The following is an 18,969-nucleotide window of genomic DNA, read 5'->3' on the forward strand; positions in this document are numbered from 1 at the left end:
TGAAGTTTCACAATTGTTTGATAAATAAAGAGTTGCTTGCAGTTCCCTGTCCCCTCCCCCAAATACTTCACCTGTCCCTAAGCTGAAGCTATAGAGTCAAGTTTTGTGTCATAAACTATTTGGGTTTGTCTGTCTTTCCTTTCTTTTCCCCCTTCAGGATAGATATGGTATTCATTTGAAATATATTTTATATTTTAGTCTCTCTCTCTCTTTTTTTTTTTTTCTGTTTAGTTAAAGGTTTGCCCTTCCCATTTTTATTGATTTAATTTCTTTCTGTCTTTAAAAAAAAAAATAGTTTGGAACATTAACCAACTCAAAACTATGCAAAAGAGTTTGTTCAAGGAAATATCCTTCTTCCCACATACCTTCCATCCTGTTCCCCTCCCTCTTGTAGATAACGAACTTACTGCCTTTGGGAATATCCTTCCTGTGTTTCTTCGTGTAGAAAGGAGCAGAGGTGTGCATGCGTTATTGTTTTCCCGTCTTTCTTACACTCAGAGTGCAGTCCACCATATACGCTCTTTGGCCCTTGGCTCTCTCCACGTAGCCTTGGCTCCGGAAATCGCTCTGTATCAGTTCACAGCGGCCTTCCTCATTCCTTTCCCAGCTGTGCCATGTGTACCATGGTCTATTCAACCAGTCTTTATGCTCGGACATTTAGGTGGTTTCCAGTATTTTGCAATTACCAATAATGCTGTGGCGAATGCCCTTGTGCCTGTGCATTTTCATATCATTGGAGAGGTGTCTTCCAAATAAATTCCTGCAAGTGGGATTGCTCAGCTGAAGGATACAGAAGTGATTTAAAGTTTTCTTTGAAAATGTATTTAAGTGAAAAAAAAAAAAGTGTGAGAGTTTGAATCAAATGATTAACAACAAGTAGTTCAGGCAACACAGAGACACAGCAGAAATGGTAAAAGCAGGCCCATGACTGAAGTTTGGACAGAGCTGGACTAGGGCTTCCCCGGGGGCTCAAGTGGTAAAGAATCTGCCTGCCAATGCAGGAGACACAGGAGACTTGGGCTTGATCCCTGGGTTGGGAAGATCCCCTGGAGGAAGAAATGGCAACCCACTCCAGTATTTTTGGCTAGGAAATCTCATGGACAGAGGAGCCCGGAGGACTGCAGTCCATGGGTCACAAAGAGTCAGACACAACTGAGCATCACGCACAGTGCGCAGAGGACTAGGATAGAGCTTCAGTCCCTTTAACCTCTAAAACAGAAACCTGGTATAATAACTGAGGTTCAGATGGAGCTTCCTGGGAATTCATTGTCAGCACGTGGGTCCTGACCTCAGTGTAATCAGAGAAAACCTGTCCACGTGAGCCCACTGGTCTGCTTGCCCTGGTGGCGGCAGCATGGTGCACGTACCCTGGGAGGGGGGTGAGGCCGCACCAAGGCCGGCATGGTGTCAGCAGGCAGATGGGGCAGCAGGGGCCCAGAAGGCTGTGTAGAACCATGCCGGACATCCTAATGTGGCATAAAGAGGGGTGCCCTTTGACCTTCGATCACCAAGGCCAGAGCCCCGTCAGCATCCACTTTTGAAGATGGCTGTAGAATCCATTTTGGAACAGTGAGACTCTGGCGAGACCCTCTCCTCTAAAACCTGTTAGCCACTCCTCTCAGGCCCACCTAGCACTTTGCATACAGTTTCCAGGGGCTGGCAGACCTGGGTAAGGATCACTGGTTTCAAGAGTTTAAAGGACGAGGAAAGACCTGCTTGGCATTGGAAGAACTGCTGTATATTTTACCTAGAAAACCACGTGAAGCAGCTCATCCTACACTTACGCCTGCCGGAGGAGTTGTGTGTTGGGATGGGGGTGGCGTGGGAGGTATGCAGGTGCAGCTGTGAGAACCGGGGTGACACAGCCAAGGTTTGGAAGCCTCGTCGTGTGTGGAGAGGCCCTCATGGGCCTGATTCTGCACCAGGAGTGACCTGGGGAGTAGGAGGTGGGGCAGGCTTGGCTTCTTGTGTGGATTTTCCAGCTGTGTGAAGAGTTACTATCACACTTCCCTGATGGTCCAGTGGTTAAGATGCTGCACTTCCACTTCAGGGAGCATGAGTTCGATCCCTGGTCAGGGGAGTTCCACATACTGCATGGTGCAGCCAAAAAGAAAAGAGTCATTCTACTTCTGGGTTTCTGTTTCCTCATATTCAGTCTCTAGGACCAAACTAGTGGTTTTCAGGCCATTTTGTGGGAAGCTGCAGAATTCCCGAAAGGAGCTCCAAGGGCCTCTGTGGAGGGTATAAGGGGCCCTGTGGTCAGAGATATTTGGGCACCTGCCCAACCTGTCCCTGGAACAGCTCTGTGCTCATCTCCTAGCATGGGGGCGCCTTGGGAAATTGTTCAGAATTAGTGCGCACCTGATAACACAGTTTGCTGGGCGCTAGGCTGACTTATCTTCAGCCTCACAGCTGCTCTGGAACTCTCAGAGTGTCCAGGGAGATTAAAAAGCCAAAAAGGAATAACTACATCACAGCAGATGGAGGCTCTAGGGCTTGGCCCTGTAACCTTGGGGAGTCCTTGGAGCTGAGCTCCTGCTGTGTCAGCCCAGCAGGCCAGGAGGAAGGGGGCCTCGCAGCAGGGTGGGGAGCAGATCAAAAGTCACAGGGCAGATGCCAGAGGCTGGCACCATTGTCTCACTTGATAGTCTTCAGATGACATGTCCCAACAGTAAACACATAATTCAACACGCATCTCTCCTATATATATATATATATTTATTTATTTATTTATTATGGACTATACATATTTGTATTAATGTGCAAATGTTATGTACATCATAACATGAACAAACTAGATTTTTAAAAAGATAATAGTTAAAAATAGGTTTTGCCTAGCGAATCATCTTGCATACCCACTGGGATGTCTGCACCCCACTTTGGAGGAGATGAGAGCTGTTGGGAGGCCCCTGAAGGAGGCTAGTGGAGGGAGTGTGGGAGGAAGGAAGCAAACGGTGCTTCTCAGATGGCAGCGCCTCCTGCCCTCTGCCATGGCTGTGGGCTTACTCATGCACCGTGGTTTACTCAGTAGCTCTTGGTGAATTGACTCAGTGGTTTTGTCTTAAATTTAGCTTCATCCTAAGCAGAAGCATCCACAAAACAGACTTTCTATGCAGTTAGAAGTTTATTCTAATGCATGTTAAAATAAACACAAAACTGTGCAAACACATGGCACTTAAATATTGCGTGGCAGCCCCAACCTGTGTGATGGGGCTGACCCCATGGGGGACTCTGATCTGTGTTGTCTGACTTCAGACCATGCTGGGAGGGAAGGGCCTGGTGAGAGCAAGCCCCCTCCCCCAGGTCCAGGCCCATTGTTGGCGTGGGGGGATGCAGTCCTCCCAGCCAGAGGACAGTCACAAGCACAGTCACACTTAACAGTCCCAGAAGGGAGGCCAGGATGCAGCCCGCCCCCATGAGGACATTGCACACATGTAGATCGCAGGTTGGAGGTGCTCTACACATCACAGCTGCTGAGCGTCATTGCCAGGCCCTGCCTGGCCCAGGCAGACCCGTCAGACATGATCCACTCCAGGGATTCGTATTGAGCATTTGCCTTATGCCAGGCCCTGGACTAGACACTGCAGTTCTGATGGAGAACAAGACAGGTACGGCAGCCCCTCTCATGAAGCCCACGTCCTCGGGTGGGGAAGGCGGACAGGAAACAAGCAAACCAGTAGAGAACGTAAAATCCAGGTGCGGGTTTCTCCCAACATCTGAAAGTAGAGACTTTTTGTAAGAGAAGATGGTGTAAAGCCAGGGTGCAGTTCCCTGGGGACACACCTTGCTAACAGATGCCCAGGGTAGATGGACACAAGGCACCAGCACAGCACAAAGCTACGGCAGCTCCACACTGAGGTGCTAACTAACTCTGCTTCCCAGGAAGGAGCTTGGCGGGGCCACGTCCATGCTCAGGGTGCACGCTGCCTCTGTAATGACTGCTGCCACACCAACGCTGAATGCTATTTCTGCTTTTCTCCTATTTTTGTAAAAGGGAAAGTCCTTTTCAGGTTTCTTTTAGTTAGAAAAAACAGGTACTAATACAGGTCTTTCCATAAAAGCCAAGTGGCCTAAAAGCAAAACCTCAAAAAGTGGGGATACCTGTAGTTATAAATACCATAAAGTAAAATCAAGAGGAGGGGGGAGGGGACATCTCTATGGAAGAATTCCAAGTAATTTATGTAGCTGCCCTCCCTCAAGGAGACAGAACATAGCTCTGTAATCCTCAAGTGTGAGCTGCACTTAATGACTTGCTTCCGAAGGGTGTGGGATGCAAGGAGGAGGAAAAGTCCCTCTCCAGTGGAGGACCCTGACCAGCTTTCCCTTGGCCGAGTGATACAGGTGAACATCCCCCGTCATAAGTCACGCTGATAGGCTGTGCCCGTGATAGGATGTGATGAGACAGCACTTCCTCTCTGTGGTCTTCCTCCCAGAAATCCATGAGCCCAGTCTAGTAATAGGGAGAATGTTGCGGAAACCCAGATTGAGGGGCGTCCTAAAAATGCCCGACCAGACACCTCAATCCATGTCATCCAGAGGAAGGGAAGTCTGAGGAACTGTTGCAGCCTAAGACGTGACAGCTGGATATAACATAGTTATCCAGGTTGGGGTCCTGGAACTGAAAAAGGATACTGGGGAGAAACGAGGGAAATCTGAATGAAGTATGGAGTTGAGTTCATAGTAACTTGGAGAGGTAGAGGGAAAACCGATGGGGAGGGTGTCTGAGAAGACATCCCTGAGATGGCGACGTTTCAGTTGAGCCTCAAGTGACGTGATTGAGTGGTGCCTGGGGAGGGAAGACTGGGGTGAGAATGTTCCAGGCAGAGTAAGCAGCCGTGTAAAGACCCTGGGGCAGGAGCAAAGCCATGCAGGTCAAAGGCGAGTGACAGGAAGCGCAAGACAGCTGGTGGGGCAGAGAGGGCCGGAGGTGCGGTCAGCGGTGGTCAAGGGCCGGGCCGTGCATGGCCTTGATACCGTGGACGGCATTTGGATTTTGTTCTGAGTGTGATGGGAAGGCTGAAGGGGACCTGGGCTAATTTCTGCTTAAAATCACTTGGTTCTGTGTGGGCAACAAATTGGGGTTGGGGGTGGGGGTGGTGGGCGCAAGATAAGCAGTGGGAGGCTCTTGCTTGGGTCAGGGGAGATGACGGCAGAGCCCAGGTCAGCACCTGTCCTTCCTGAGAGGACACACAGGTTCACCTTTCATCATCCTTTCCCCTCACCATATTTCCTGAAGGTGGGGGGCAGCCCTTGAACTCTGGGTTCTAAGAACTAAGTGTTTGATGGTCCACACCCGCTTCTCAAGGAATTCTATTATGGGACAGCTCATAGCACAGCCACCATCCACCTTGAACTCGGAACGTTTTCCTTCGTTGGTTCAGACCTTTTTCTGAAAATGAAAATGTACATGGTGCTCAAGTCGGGTGCTATGAAAGTTGCCCCTATTTAATTGGGAAAAATAAAGTGAGGTCCCTCCCCTTTCTGCCCTCTGGAAGCTGTAAGTGGGAAAATAAAACAAAGGTTTTGGGCATGGCAGAGCCCATGCTACAGCATAAACAGGTTTGGAATATTTTTAGTGGACTCGGGTATGCTTTATTAACCACATGTCATCTCTTCCACGCTCTTCAATTCCTCTGTGAAGGAAGTGTGGTATCAATAAAAGAGAATAGAGAACTGCTGAAGTAAATCATGGCCATCTGGGCTTTCCTGTCAAGATCAGATGCCGTTTCTTGACATTCCCAAGCTGAAAGGAGAGGGGGGTGCGGGCCCTGTCTTATTGCTCCCGGCGTGGGTGTTGTGGGGGCTGCTGTCGCCACCGTCGAGTGTTTGCTGGATGTTTGCAGAGAGGTCTGCCGGGCTCCCTCTGGAGCACGAGCGTGTCTGTGAAGCTCGATCCGGGGCCACGCGGGCTCATCCCAGTGTCTGTCTGCTTCCAGAGATAGAGATGGTGCTCATGGAGCGCAGCAAGCTCCCGGAGCTGGCCGCCGGCGCCTCCGTGCAGGAGCAGAACACCACGGACGAGGAGAAGAGTGCCGCCACCGGCCTGGACAGTGTCCAGTGGAGCAGGTAGCTGCTGGGCCGGGCGGAGGGCTGCCCCCGAGCCAGTCTTCCGCTGCTGGTCGGTGTCTGGGATGAGGTTGGCGGGGAGCGCCCTGGCCAGGTGCCCACGGAGGGTAAGCCGGGCCTCGTCCCGCCATGCTGGTAGCCTCTTCTGCTTCCCAGCCAAGCCATCCTGCTGCTCCCCCTCCCTGGCCTCCAGAGGCGCCACTCCTCTTGAGAGACCATGGGGATGGAGCGGGCCCTCAAGGCCATGGTACTCACCGTTTGGAATGCATGACTCCACCATTCTAGGCACTTCAGTGCTGGTCCTAACAGGGTGTGGCCTTGTTCGTCAGGCCACTCCTGGCTGTGCCCTGCTGCCCCCAGGAAGGATGCCCTTGGGGGCAGCATTTGGATTTTATGATCTCATTCACTCACTGCCGCCAGGCTCGCCACTGTCTATAGGGCCTGCCCTGGTGACTCAGCGGAACTGTCTAATGCTGCTGTCCACCTTCGACTTCTTGGCTGATAGTTCATTTCAGTGATGGCTGCCCAAACTATTACACTATACAACCTTCCAGACGCCAGCTTTCCTGCAGCCTGGCTGGAGCGCCACCCCTTCCAGAAGGAATCGGGTGGAGGGCTGCTGCCAAAGTTGCAGTGAACTGTTAGAGGGCTTCTCCGTCTCAGTGTTATTTCCGTATCAAATGCCTGCAGTAATCTCCGAATCCCGTGTCAGTGGTAGTGAGTGTGCAGCAACATGGATTCTCTGTCAGCCTGCAAGGCACTCACTTCCTGAACTCTCTGGTGGATGAAATGCAAACACCCACACTCATCCTATTTATTAATCCAGCTTAAAGTGAAGTCTTGAAGCGCACCAGTCTTTCCCTGCAGGCCTTGATTATCTCTTTGCGTGACGTGTGTTTCAGTCATCTAACAGAAAAGGTTAATTTTTTTATCAGATGCACAGGGGAGCCATTTTTAGTTTTGATTAAATAAAAATCTTTACAGCACAGTGTGGGTTATCAATTGTACTGCCAAGGACCTTTCTGATTTTATTTTGTGGCCAAAAAAAAAAAAAAGTAACACTGGGAGCTCTGAAAATTAAGGGAATCATTCTAAACACAGAAAGGGGAGGGGAAGACAACTTTTAGGTGCTTGGCTCAGCTTTAATTAGAATACAGGTCATTAAAAAACTGAAAATAACTTGTCATGAGGGATGTGCACCTGCTTAACACATCATTGCATGCTGAGTTGCTCAGTTGTGTCTGACTCTTTGCGAGGCGGTAGACTGTATGACTCTTTGTGAGCTGGTAGACTGTAGCCTGCCAAGCTCCTCTGTTCATGGGATTTCCCAGGCAAGAATAATGGAGTGGGTTGCCATTCCCTTCTCCAGGGCATCTGCCCGACTGAGGGATTGAACCTGCATCTCCTGCATTGGCAGGCAGATTCTTTACCACTGAGCCTCCAGGGAAGTCTGTCCAGTTTCTTAGGATCTAATAAATGGAAACAGCATGTATTTTGCATACTCTGATGATACTGTAGCTTTCCTAAAGAGGAAAAACACTCGTGTACTGTCAAAAAGTCAACAGACCAAAATGTTATGTTTGAGTATTGGAGTTGAGACTTCTTTTTTTCCCTGAATCTTAGTGAAGAGAGGGGTTTTTTCCCTTCAAGTTGATTGAGATTGTTTCTTAAGTTATGGTGACTTTGGCATCTTCTGCCACATGGTTCGTAGTGGAAGCTGATCCTGTGTCCTGAGCTGAGCCATGTGCAGACTTGCGGCCCTGAGAAACTTTGAGCAAGAGCTGTGCTCAGCTCTGAGACTGGGCTCCAAGGGGAGACTGGCCCCAGTGGAGAGCTGCCATGGCCTTTGCAAAGGTGTTGTGTGTTGGTTGTCAGAGACACCCCCTCAGCCCCCCGCCCTCTCACCTCCTGGCACTGAGCCGGGAGGAGGGCATTGAGGATGAGGGAGGGGACAGTTCTCCTTGACATGAACTGGACCTTGACATTGGTCCACTTTCCACAGAAACAACATAGAGCAAAGGGGAACTGTCCTCATATTCCCCACACACGGTGGGCGAGCTCTGCATTCTTGGTGAAATACAGAACTAAGAAACCGGAAACCACTCAGAACCTTCTGTCTTAACAAAAAAAAGAAAGAAACTTAAAATTTTAAAAGTTAATAGACATTTAGAAAATGTAAAAAACCTTGAAAAGTATAAAGGAGGGAAAGTCTTCATAATTCCAAAGCAGCTGTTACTAGCATTTTGGTGATTTCTTGCCAGTTTTCAATGCCAATATAGTGGAAATTCTGCCCTGTTTCCCCCCAGTAGCTTATACGATACTATGTCTATTATTTTTGTTTTTGGTTTTCTCTAATACCAAACTCCAAGTATCTTTTTCACTCTGTTGTACTCTTAGTAAACACAATTCTAATGGCTTCATAATACTTTGTCTCATAAAAGATGGTCCATTCACCCAGCCCTCCCTCTGCTACTGGGCATTTGGTTATTTGTATTATTCCCAAATGAAAATACAGTCCAAATTCCAAGCAATTGGTTTGCAAAAAAAGTGTTCTTTAATACTTTATCCTGTTCTTAAGTTTGGAAGTGGTATTGCTGGGGGCTGAGAGAAAAACAGTTCCACACATGGCAGAACTATTCACACATCAGAATGGTGATGGCTGATCTGGGGCAGGGGAGGGTCTGGGGCTCCAGAGAAGTAGAACTGGAAAGTCAATGTTCCTTAAAAGTTTCTTCCTTTAATTTCTGTGTATTACATGTTTATTTGAAATGTTATGACAAGTGCATTTCACTGCTTTTCTGCATTTTTCAGTATATTTTGAATCAGTGATACCTCTGTGGAGTTCAGAAGTCCAAAAAGTATAAAAAGTTATGCAGCAAATGGGTCTCTGTGTTTCTCTGCTGCACCTTCTCACTCCCCCTAGTCAGCAGTGTTGACTGTGGCTTATGTCCTTTGAGGGGTTAAGTGTGCCCTTTGTCACTCATTGAGGCTCTCTGCTTTCTTGGCTTCAAGCTGGCATCTGGGGGCAGCCGCAGACAGTCACAGGGTCAGAGCCTTCTGCCAACGGACCAAATCTGTGCACATTCTATTATCCTCTTGTTGAAGTCTTTCCAGGCCAGGCCCTTCAGCCAGAAGGGCAGCATTCAGGCTGTACCGTTTGTGTATTTGTAGCCACTCGACAGGTCTCACCCACAAAGCATCAGAGGCGATGCTTCCTATCGATCCCTTCTAACCAGGGAAGGTCGGCCCAAGAAACTGCCGCCTCAGGACCCGCCAAAGCGAGGTCTTGGAGAAGTGCCTGTGGCACCCTCAGAATAGAAGTGCAACAGCAGCTCGCGTGTCTGAGCACTTTTCACTTGAGCCTGGGCCTGTGTTAATGCCACTCTGTTGTCATTGCACTTGAACCCTCACTATAAACCCTGGAAGGGTTCATTGCCCATCTCACAGAGGGGGGATTGTAATTTACCCAAGGGTTTGCAGCTAAGAAGAGGCAGAGTCAGCATTTGAACCTCAGCAGTCTGGCTCCAGGGTCCGCAGTCTGAAATGACCCAGATTTATTGGTACCTTGTCTGCTGTTGGGAGTCTACCACATTGCCCCGTTTCCCTCATTCTCTTGTTGCTCTTTGAACGACTGCAGTGGCATGTCCATGCTCTGTCTGCTCACTGGCTTGGGAGCGCCACAAAACCACACTTATCCCCAGTGTCTGGGACAGCAGGTGGACCATTGTTAAGTAATTAGTCGGTTAGCTGTTCCTTAGTCAGTTTCCCCAGACATGACAGCTTCCAGGGGCAGAGCCTGCCTGTTGATCACCTCTGTGTCCTCCATGCCTGGGGCTGAACTGGGCACATGGTGGCCGTGCTCTGTGCTGCTGGTGCGTGCGTGCTCAGTTGTGTCCAACTCTTTATGACCCCATGGACTGTAGCCGGCAGGGCCCCCTGTTCCTGGGATTCTCCCAGCACAAATTCTGCAGTGGGTTGCCATGCCCTCCTCCAGGGGGTCGCCCCAACCCAGGGGTTGAACTTGTTGGCAGGCGGGTTCTTTACCACCGAGCCACCTGGGAAGCCCATGCTGCTGGTTGGAGGGGGCAGGGGGTTGAGTGCTGTGAAGAGCAAAGGCAGCTGGCATCCTGTGTGCAGGTGAGGCTCATGTGGGCCCCTCTCTTCCAGACCCTTCCTGGATATGGTGTACCACGCCCTGGACAGCCCGGATGACGACTACCACGCGCTGTTCGTGCTCTGCCTGCTGTACGCAATGTCTCACAACAAAGGTGAGCCATTCAGTTCGTCTGCCTTCAGGGGAAAGGACAGCTTTTTTCCTTGAAGAATTTCCTTTCTGGTTTTGGCAGACTCCCACAGAACCTCTCTACAGCCTCATTAGAGTTTCTCAGGTGCTTTTCTGCACACTGAAGCCACAGGACTCGGTTACTCAGGCAACACAGGGGCGGGTGGGAGGTGGTGGAGATGGAGGTTCAAGCGTTGACCGTCCAGCGCAGCATGACTGTGTTCACACTGTGGTTTGCTCTCGACCCCTCAGTCTACAACTGACTTAAGCTTCCGACCTCTTTCCTAACATCAGAACAAAGATCAGTCAAATTGCAATCTTGGTTTTGCTATTTATAATAGTCAGTGCATCATTCTGGGTTCAGAGCTAAAATAGACTCTGAGTGGATTGTGTGGAAGTGTAGGTTTCCTTTCTGAAGAAAGGTGTGGTTCTCTGGCTTCCCCTGTTGAGGCCGAGCGGTCAGGATCAGCCTCTCGCAGAGCTGACGGTTTTGATTAGGATCCATTCATTTACTTCCTCTCTGAGAACAGCCGCTGGTTGTGTACCACCTGGCTTGACACGAGCGAGTTCTGAACCCACCACATCAGAAGCTCTTTGAAGGAGAAACCAAGAGTATTCCTTCTGGCCCCTGCCAAGCGCTGGGCTCAGCAGAGCTGAGACCTTGCAGCAAGGTCTGATGTTTTAGTAGGTTTTTCAAAAGCCTGTTGGGAGGTAGTTAAAGGTGGGTTTTACTGTGACGGTCTATGGCTGGAGTCATTTTGTGGAGGGCAAAGCTCTCAACAAAACAGAGTATGTATTTATTCTGAAATCATTAATGTTGTGTGCATGCTTACTCAGTGGTTTCAGTTGTGTCTGACTCTTTGCAACCCCATGGACTGTAGCCCGCCAGTCTCCTCTGTCCATGGGATTATCCCAGCAAGAATACTGGAGTGGGTTGCCATTTCCTACTCCAGGGGATCTTCCCAACCCAGGGATCGAACCCGTGTCTTCTATGGCTCCTGTATTAGCAGGCAGATCCTTTACCAATGAGCCACCTGGGAAGCCCTTGATAAATAAGTTGATTAGTGGCAAAAGAAGATACAGTGAAAAAGGCCCCCTTTCCCACATTGGTTCTCTACCTCTTCTTCAAAGGCCATTTGTGTTAACAGTTTCTTGCATCTTTTTAAAGATACTTGTCCAAGCCCAAGTACCAAGTATATACGATTTTATTTCAATGGGTTCCCCACCCCCAACATGAATGGAGGTTCATTCCTTATTATGGTCTGTTCTGTGCCTAGAACTGCCTCATGCTTTTTAATCCTATGTGTGTGCCGTCGTTTGTTTTGCCATCCCCTTATTGAATGACACTGAGACCATTTCCAGGCTTTTCCTACTCAAGATGCAACCAGCCATGGTGGCTCTTCTGTATCAGTCACTGTGCTCATGTGCAACTGCTTAGATCTAGTCTGAAGTGTTAGTCGCTCAGTCCTGTCCTACTCTTTGCAACCCCATGGACTATAGCCCATCAGTCTTCTCTGTCTGTGGAATTCTCCAGACAAGAATACTGGAGTGGGTAGCCATGCCCTTCTCCAGGGGGTCTTCCTGACCCAGGGATCGAACCCGGGTCTCCTGCATTGCAAGCAGGCTCTTTACCATCTGAGCCACCAGGGAAGCCCAGAAGAAGCATGGCAGACTCCCTCTGATGTCTCCCTCCACAGTCCCGTTGATTCCCTTGGCTTCTTAGATCCCCTCCAGCTTTGGCTCAGTGCCTGGCACACAGGAGCCCTCTGTCCCTGGGAGTAAACAGAGCTCCAAGCCTGAGCCATGGAGTCCATCTCACCCATGGATCGCCTGCCATCCGTGCCCACTTCCCCCCAGCTCTGCACTCCACCTCCTGCCCCTCACATGCTGGAGGCTTTGACCTGGGTGATTGAGCACCACCTTGAAATGTCTGTTTATGCCACACTCGTCACCCAGAAATATACCCTGACCTCATCACACTTCCTGCCATTTCTGGTTCAGTTGAATTTGCCAGCCAAGGTTGAAACTGCCATGACCTTTAGCTCTTTCCCTCCTTTGATCCCAGCATTTAGTCATCAAATGTTGTCATCTCTCCCTCTATGGCCTGTCTGATCAGCAGAATGTAACTGAGCACAGTTCAGTGCCTGGGTCTAGGCTTGGTGCCAGTGGGAAGGACTAAGGGCAGGAGAGCAGGCGAGATCCTGAGTCTTGTCTCTCCAGTAGCTTTAGCACAGCCTTCCGGAGGAGTCAACACATGGCCACTTCATAATCCATCCTCCACAGCACTGCCAGGCAGTTCCCTGTAAGACTGTGCTGTCCGTGTCCTTCCCCTGTTCAAAAACCTTTGGGGCCTTCTTCTCTCCCTTCAGCTCCAACCTCCAGTAACCTGCCATTCTGAGTACCTGGATTGCACCCACCATCCTAACTTGATCTGATTCCCCTGACTTCCCACTGCAGACGCTTGGCCCTGGCCCAGGGATTCGGACTCTAAGTAGCGATTAACTGTTTCACAGAGATAAACTTGTAGTGACTGTCATGGTACTCTTCAATATTCTTTTGGTTATAAGCCCTGCAAACTACCTCACATTAACAAAAAGAATCTTATGGGAAGGTCCCTGGGACAGCTCATGAGATCCAAGAAGCTGCTAAAAAGCCAAGGAAAGGGCAGGAACCAACCAACTCTGGGGACTTAAGGTAGATGGTGGTTTGGATCCAGCAGATCTCAGGCAGGGAGTCTGTCTCCGTTCCAGTTTCAGATTGGTGGGCAAGAGATCTGATTGTTCCAGGTTAGTGATGGGTCTGACTCTGGAGCAGTCAGTTGTGACTGAGGGTAGGGGGGGTGGGGTGGGGTCAAGGTCACAGAGCACAGAGCTGGCCCCAGGGTGTTTCAGCTCTGTTTCTGGAACTGTTCCCAGAGAAGGGAACTTCTCTGGAAGCCTGGCAGCCACCCCAGTCAGTGCCAATACACCTACCTGTTCTTGGCTAGGCTTCTACCTTCTTGTATCCATCTACGTCTTGTCTTGCTGCTTTCTCTGCCCTGACATCACCACCTATTGAAATTATGCTTATCCTGGAAGTTTTCTCTGAGCTCTTCAGGTGATACTCACTGTGGGTTAGTATCCTCTAGTATGGCAGGCACGTTTTACACTTTGCTGGATGTGATTTGCTAAAACTTTATGAAGAATTTTTGCATCTATGTTTCTGAGTGTTATTGGCCTGTGGTCTCCCTGTAATTCTCTTGTTTTGTTTGCTTATGTTCACCTTATGGAATGAATGGGGACTTCCGAGGACTCTACTTGATAAGCCATGATTAGGTGGCCCATCCTTGCAGGCTGGTGGAAATGTGAGCTCTTCTCAGCCCTGGGTGAGCTCCAGGGGTTGTTCCACCCTCCTCCTCCCAGTAGGCCTTTGCCTTTCCTCACCTGCATTCCCTGGGGCAGAACTGAGCTGAAGCCTTGGAAAGAAGCCCCTGCAGGTCCCTGCGCCTCTCCCTGTCCTTCTCTTTCCCATCAGCTCTAGTCACTTGCCTCTCTGAGCTGCATACTCTGCCTTCTCACCCCAGAGAGACCACGGGCTTCGTTCGGCTTCTGTCGGTCTGTGCTGAGGCCTGGAAGCTTTCCAGCCAGTGAGCTGGAGCGATCCCGGGCCCGCTGCCCTTGTTTCTTCTCTCTCAGGTTCCCCTCCTGCGTTGCATGCTGCCTTGCCCTGTGTGTCATAACCACTGTCTTATATGGTTTGCCAGCTCTCCAGTTGCTTGAGTGAGGTGGGTAAATCCAACCTCTCTTGTCTGGAAGCTGAAACATTTAAAGAAGAAAGTTTTATTGCGGTATAATTGATAAACAGTGAACTGCACATTTTTAAAGTGTGCAGCTTGATGAGCTTTGACACACATATTCACCCATGAAACCATCATCACAGTCAAGTCAGTGTACATACCCATCAGTCCAACCGTTCTCTCTTGCCCCTTTGTCACCCCTCTGCCCTTCTCTTCCCGCAACCCTCTCCCTAGGCAACTCTGAATTGCTCCCTGTCGTTATAGCTTAGTCTACACTTTCTACATAAATAAGATCATGCAATGTGTTCTCTTTTTTTTGGTCTGACTTCTTTCAGTTTGCGTAATTATTTTGAGATTCGTTCATGTAGTTGCGTGCCTCAGTGGTTCCTTTCTTCTTACCTCTGAGTAATATTCCCCTATGAGAATGTACCAGTTTGTTTACCTGTCCGTCTGTTAAAGGACATCTGGGTCATTTCCAGTTTTTGACCATTACGAACAAAGCTGCCACGAACATCGGTGTCTAAGTCTCTGGACACTTACTTGCATTTTTTTTTCTTGGATAAATACTGAGGAGTGACATGACTGAATCATACGGCAGGTGTGTCTGTGTTTGTTTTTAAGAGACTGCCATGCTGTCTTCCAAAGCAGCTGTGTGATCTTACATCCGCCATCAGCGCATGAGTGTTGGCCTCATACCCTCACCAGTGGTCGGCACGGCCACCTTTTTATTTTTAGTCATTTTAATGAGGACATGTAGTGATGTCTTTTTGTGATTTTAATTTCCATTTCCCTAACAACTAATGGGGCTTTGCAGGTGGCACTAGTGGTAAAGAATCCACCTGCCAGTGTAGGAGACATAAGAGACGCAGGTTCAATCTCTGGGTTGGGAAGATCCCCTGGAGGAGGGCATAGCAACCCACTCCAGTATTCTTGCTTGGAGAGAGAATCCCGCGGACAGAGGAGCCTAGCGGGCTACAGTCCATGGGACACAGAGACACAAGTGAAGCGACTTATCATACAAACACACAAGCTTAATGACGTCGAATAGCTTTTTAAGTGCTTAGTCTACCATCTTCTTTGGTAAAGTATCTTTTCATATCCTTTGCCCATGTTTTAATGAGTTGGCCACATTCTTACTGTTGAGTTTTGAGAGCTCTTTGTATCCTAGATACAAGTCTTTTATCAGGTGTGTGTTGCAAAGATTCCTCCCAGTCTTTGGCTGGTCTTCTTTTCTTCACAGTACCTTCAGAGGAGCAGAACTTAATTTCCATGAAGTTCTCACAGCACTTCTTTGTACTGCTTTTGCTCTGTATGTTTTCTCTCCCATGACTGGGCCTCTGAAAGCAGAGGCCGTGTCTCTCTTGACAGCCTTCTGCACTACACAGTACCGAGTACTCAGCTCAGCGCCTGGCACCTGGCCAGCGCTGTGCCCGAAGTTTCTGACTGACCGCCTCTGAACCGTGTGGCAGCTCCCCCGTGCCGCTCTCTTGCTGGCCGCCCGTGCTCAGGGCCTCCTCAGGGAAACTGCTGCTGGGGGGTAGGTGGGGGTGCCCAGCTCCAGGGGGCCAGGGGGCACAAGGACAAACTTTTTACAGGGGGGCTGGCTTTGCTGACGGGCTTCCTTCCAGGAGCCCCAATGTGTGCTGTGAAATGGAAAAGCAGTGGCTTACACAGCACCCTCCTTCTTCCTTGATGTGGACGGAGAGATGATCCTGGTGAGGAGCCCACCTACCTCTCTTGCATCTTCCTAAAAGAGTGGGACTGTATATTCAAGGGAATTTAATTCCTCCTTCCATTTCCTGCTAGTGCTTTCCTTTTGTTTACTCATTCGCCCTTCTGGCAAGTATTTCTGAAGCCATTCTTAGATGCCAGGCGCTGTGGTTAATATTGAGAACCCAGTGGTGAAACAAACAGAGATGTTCTTGGAGGCAAGTGTGGCTGCTGTGGAGGGAGCAAGGCAAGGGTGGTGGAGGTGAGGGCAGCGTGGCGGCTGTGATTTGCAAGTGTGGAGAAAGCCAAGGGTGCAGGGTCGCCTGCTTGGGTGGTCTGGGGAGGCTTCTCTGAGGAACAGACATCAGAGGTGAGGCCTGAGAATGAGAAAGAGCCAGCCCCACAAAGCTCTAGGGCAAGAATGCTCTGGGCAAAGGGAATGGCAGGTGCAAAGGCCCTGGGGTGGAAAAGAGCTTACAGGTTTGAGTAGCAGAAAGCAGTTCAAGGTGAGGCTGGCCAGGTGGCCAGGGACCAGATCATGGAGAATCTTAAAGGCCGGGAGAAGGAATTTAGAATGTATTCCAATTGCAGTTGAGAAACACCTAGAGGGTTTTTAAGTAGAAGAGTGACATGAGCAGACGGGAATTTGGGGCGAGTACCCTGGCTGCTGGATGGAGAGTGGGTCAGCGGAGGGCGAGGGGTGAGCTGCGTTGGGGAAAGCTGGGAGGCTGGTTAGGAAGCTGTTGCGGTAGTCCAGGCGGGAATGATGTGGACTGAATTATGGCACGTTGGCCGTGGAGATGGAGACAACTGGAAGCTTTTAACGATATATTTTGGAGTTAGAGCCAGGACAAGCTCATGGTCTGAATGTGGGGGCTGAGTGAGAGGGACACGGGGGCAGCTGTGTGTGGCCATTCACTAAGATGGGGAGCTTTGTGTTGGGTGGGAGGGGGCACCGCAGGAGGAATCTGGGTGATGCCCAGGGCCCTGCCTCTTGCCGCTGTGTGACCAGTGGTAGCAAATCCAGAACCAGCAAGGGTGGGCTCTCGAGCAGGTTTGGAAAGGAATCTGGGGCGTTAGTTCAGCACCCAGAGGCCCAGGTGCTTGGGGCACCCCCAGGGGAAACTGCCTCTGTGGGGCCAGGGGACTATACCTGGTTTCTGCTCCAGTCTGGCCTGGAGGCATATGGTGCCTTTGGCGGGGGCTGTTTGGTGGCAGTGGTAGGGGGTGGGTGTGTGGGTGGTTGATGTTTTGGTTAGGCAGCAGGTTAGCTGCACTTAACCTTCAGCCTCTCTTTTCCAGATCCATGCCCTCTCAGCAGGGCCCCTAATGAAATGGCCTCTTTCTGATAGATTTTTCATCATAGGACAATTTTAACATAAAAGCAATGTTAATAAAAACTAAATGTTAGCTCAGGCCTTCCAGTAAATCATAATAGATTAGATGCTGCACCAAAATGAATATCGCGCGGTGGAAAGGGTTGACCGGTTGGAGGGAGGCACTCGTTGTGAGTCAGTAGGGCCGGTAATGAACGCTGGTTCCTGTCTGTAATAGCAGATTCAGTCCTCTGTCCTTTGTCAAGTCTGCAGGGCCCTGGCCCCAGGAGTCGGGGGGAGGGGGAGGGGACTTTTGCAGCTTTGTCTTTTTAAAGGTTCCCCCACTCTGCCCACCACCATTTATCCTTGTTTAGAAGAAGGGTCTTGGGCTTTTGTTTTGCTGAGAGGTTGCTTGGAACAAGGATAAGAGGTATGAGAAAGGTTGAAAGATAATAGGCTAAAGGGAGGCTTTCGCCCTGCAGAAAACTGGCAAAATATCATTCTGGATCTCGACTGACACATAATCAGAACTGGAAGTACATTGGAAATCAGCCCAACATCTGGTTAGCTTTCGAAATAGTTGGTCTATAGTTTTCCAAAGCTGGCAATGCTTGTGTGACTCTAGCCAAAGAGAGAGAGAAAATAACTTTTTGACCGTGATTTTTACCTGGCATTATTGTGCAGGTTTGTCTGTCCACTTCTTTTTATGTTACTTCGATCTGGGTCTGTTCCACCCCTGTCCTAAATAAGGGCTTCCAGTGAGGAGAAAGAATCCAGAAGCCAGAACTCAAGGGAAAACTTAGGAGCTGGTCACTGACATCACTGAACCTCGCCCTTCCCTTCTCTTTGGGATTCTTTGAGTGAGTTAGCTGGGAGTTGGGCCCCGCCTGCCCCTAGCCCCGTGCTTGTTGGGTGGGAGCAATGGCAGGGGAGACTGTTCTGACTCACTGGCGAGCAGGCTCTGACCCGGCAGGGAGGGAGCAAGGAACCGCGTGGTCTGCTGGAATCTGGACGTGCGACTGCGGCTCCCCGGGCCACGTGAAGTGCATCTGGGTTTCTCTGGAATTTGTCTGTCACTCGGCACTTAAGGGCTGAAGCAAAGAGGACAATATATTATCTACAGTGTTTATTTCAGTCAGAGGGAAATGACTAGCAAAGGAACTAGAGCTGGTTTGCAACAAACCTGCTTCTCAGTGACTGGAAACGTGCGTGTGCGTGCGTGCGTGCGTGCGTGCGTGTGCCTGTCTATCCATTCATCTGTACACATGGTGGTTCCCTTTCACATGCATATCTTTGTCATATCGTCACGTTGACCTTGTTCCTGCACAGCTGTCAGCCACTGTTTTATTAGGACCCAGAAGAATGTCTTAGAGACTGAGGCGGGAGAAAGAGAGAGATGGGGAGGGAATAAGGCACCTGGCCCAGCAGGAGCTTTGGGGAAAGATCAAAGATGCCCAGAGGGGCTATTTACAAAGCTTTGTCGTGTTGTGTGACGTGAGCCTGCTCTCTGTCTCATCTTGACTGATGGTAAAATCTACCACACACAGAATGACTTGCCACGTGGAGTCTATTTAGGGGAAAGGGCAGGAAGTGGGGAGATCACCTTGAGTGGGGAGACGGAGACCACTCCAGAGTTGGCCCAAGCACAAACACGTCATGTCACAAGCTAGCTGCCGCCCAAGAGGTCCTGGCAGCCAAGCCTTGCCGGTCCCTCCTGCCAGGGTCTGCCACATCACTTCCGCCCACAGCCCCTGGCCCTGCTCTCCCCGAGCTCTGCCACACTCCCTGCCCAGCCCCTGGGCCTGGCATGACCTGGTCGT

At 50.0% G+C, this 18,969-nt stretch overlaps 1 protein-coding gene across 7 annotated transcripts in view; it reads left to right on the top strand.

Moving 5' to 3' along the window:
* Positions 1 to 18,969, top strand: part of CLEC16A (C-type lectin domain containing 16A) — a 237,380-nt gene that overhangs the window by 73,318 nt on the left and 145,093 nt on the right. For all 7 annotated transcript variants that reach the window (XM_027961431.3, XM_060405629.1, XM_060405630.1 and 4 more), the window contains 2 exons: positions 5,937 to 6,066; positions 10,234 to 10,334. In XM_027961431.3, the coding sequence (XP_027817232.1) occupies positions 5,937 to 6,066; positions 10,234 to 10,334 (231 nt within the window). The remainder of the gene's footprint in view (positions 1 to 5,936; positions 6,067 to 10,233; positions 10,335 to 18,969) is intronic.

This window comes from Ovis aries, chromosome 24, assembly GCF_016772045.2.
Source record: "Ovis aries strain OAR_USU_Benz2616 breed Rambouillet chromosome 24, ARS-UI_Ramb_v3.0, whole genome shotgun sequence".
Classification (NCBI taxonomy): Eukaryota; Metazoa; Chordata; class Mammalia; order Artiodactyla; family Bovidae; genus Ovis; species Ovis aries.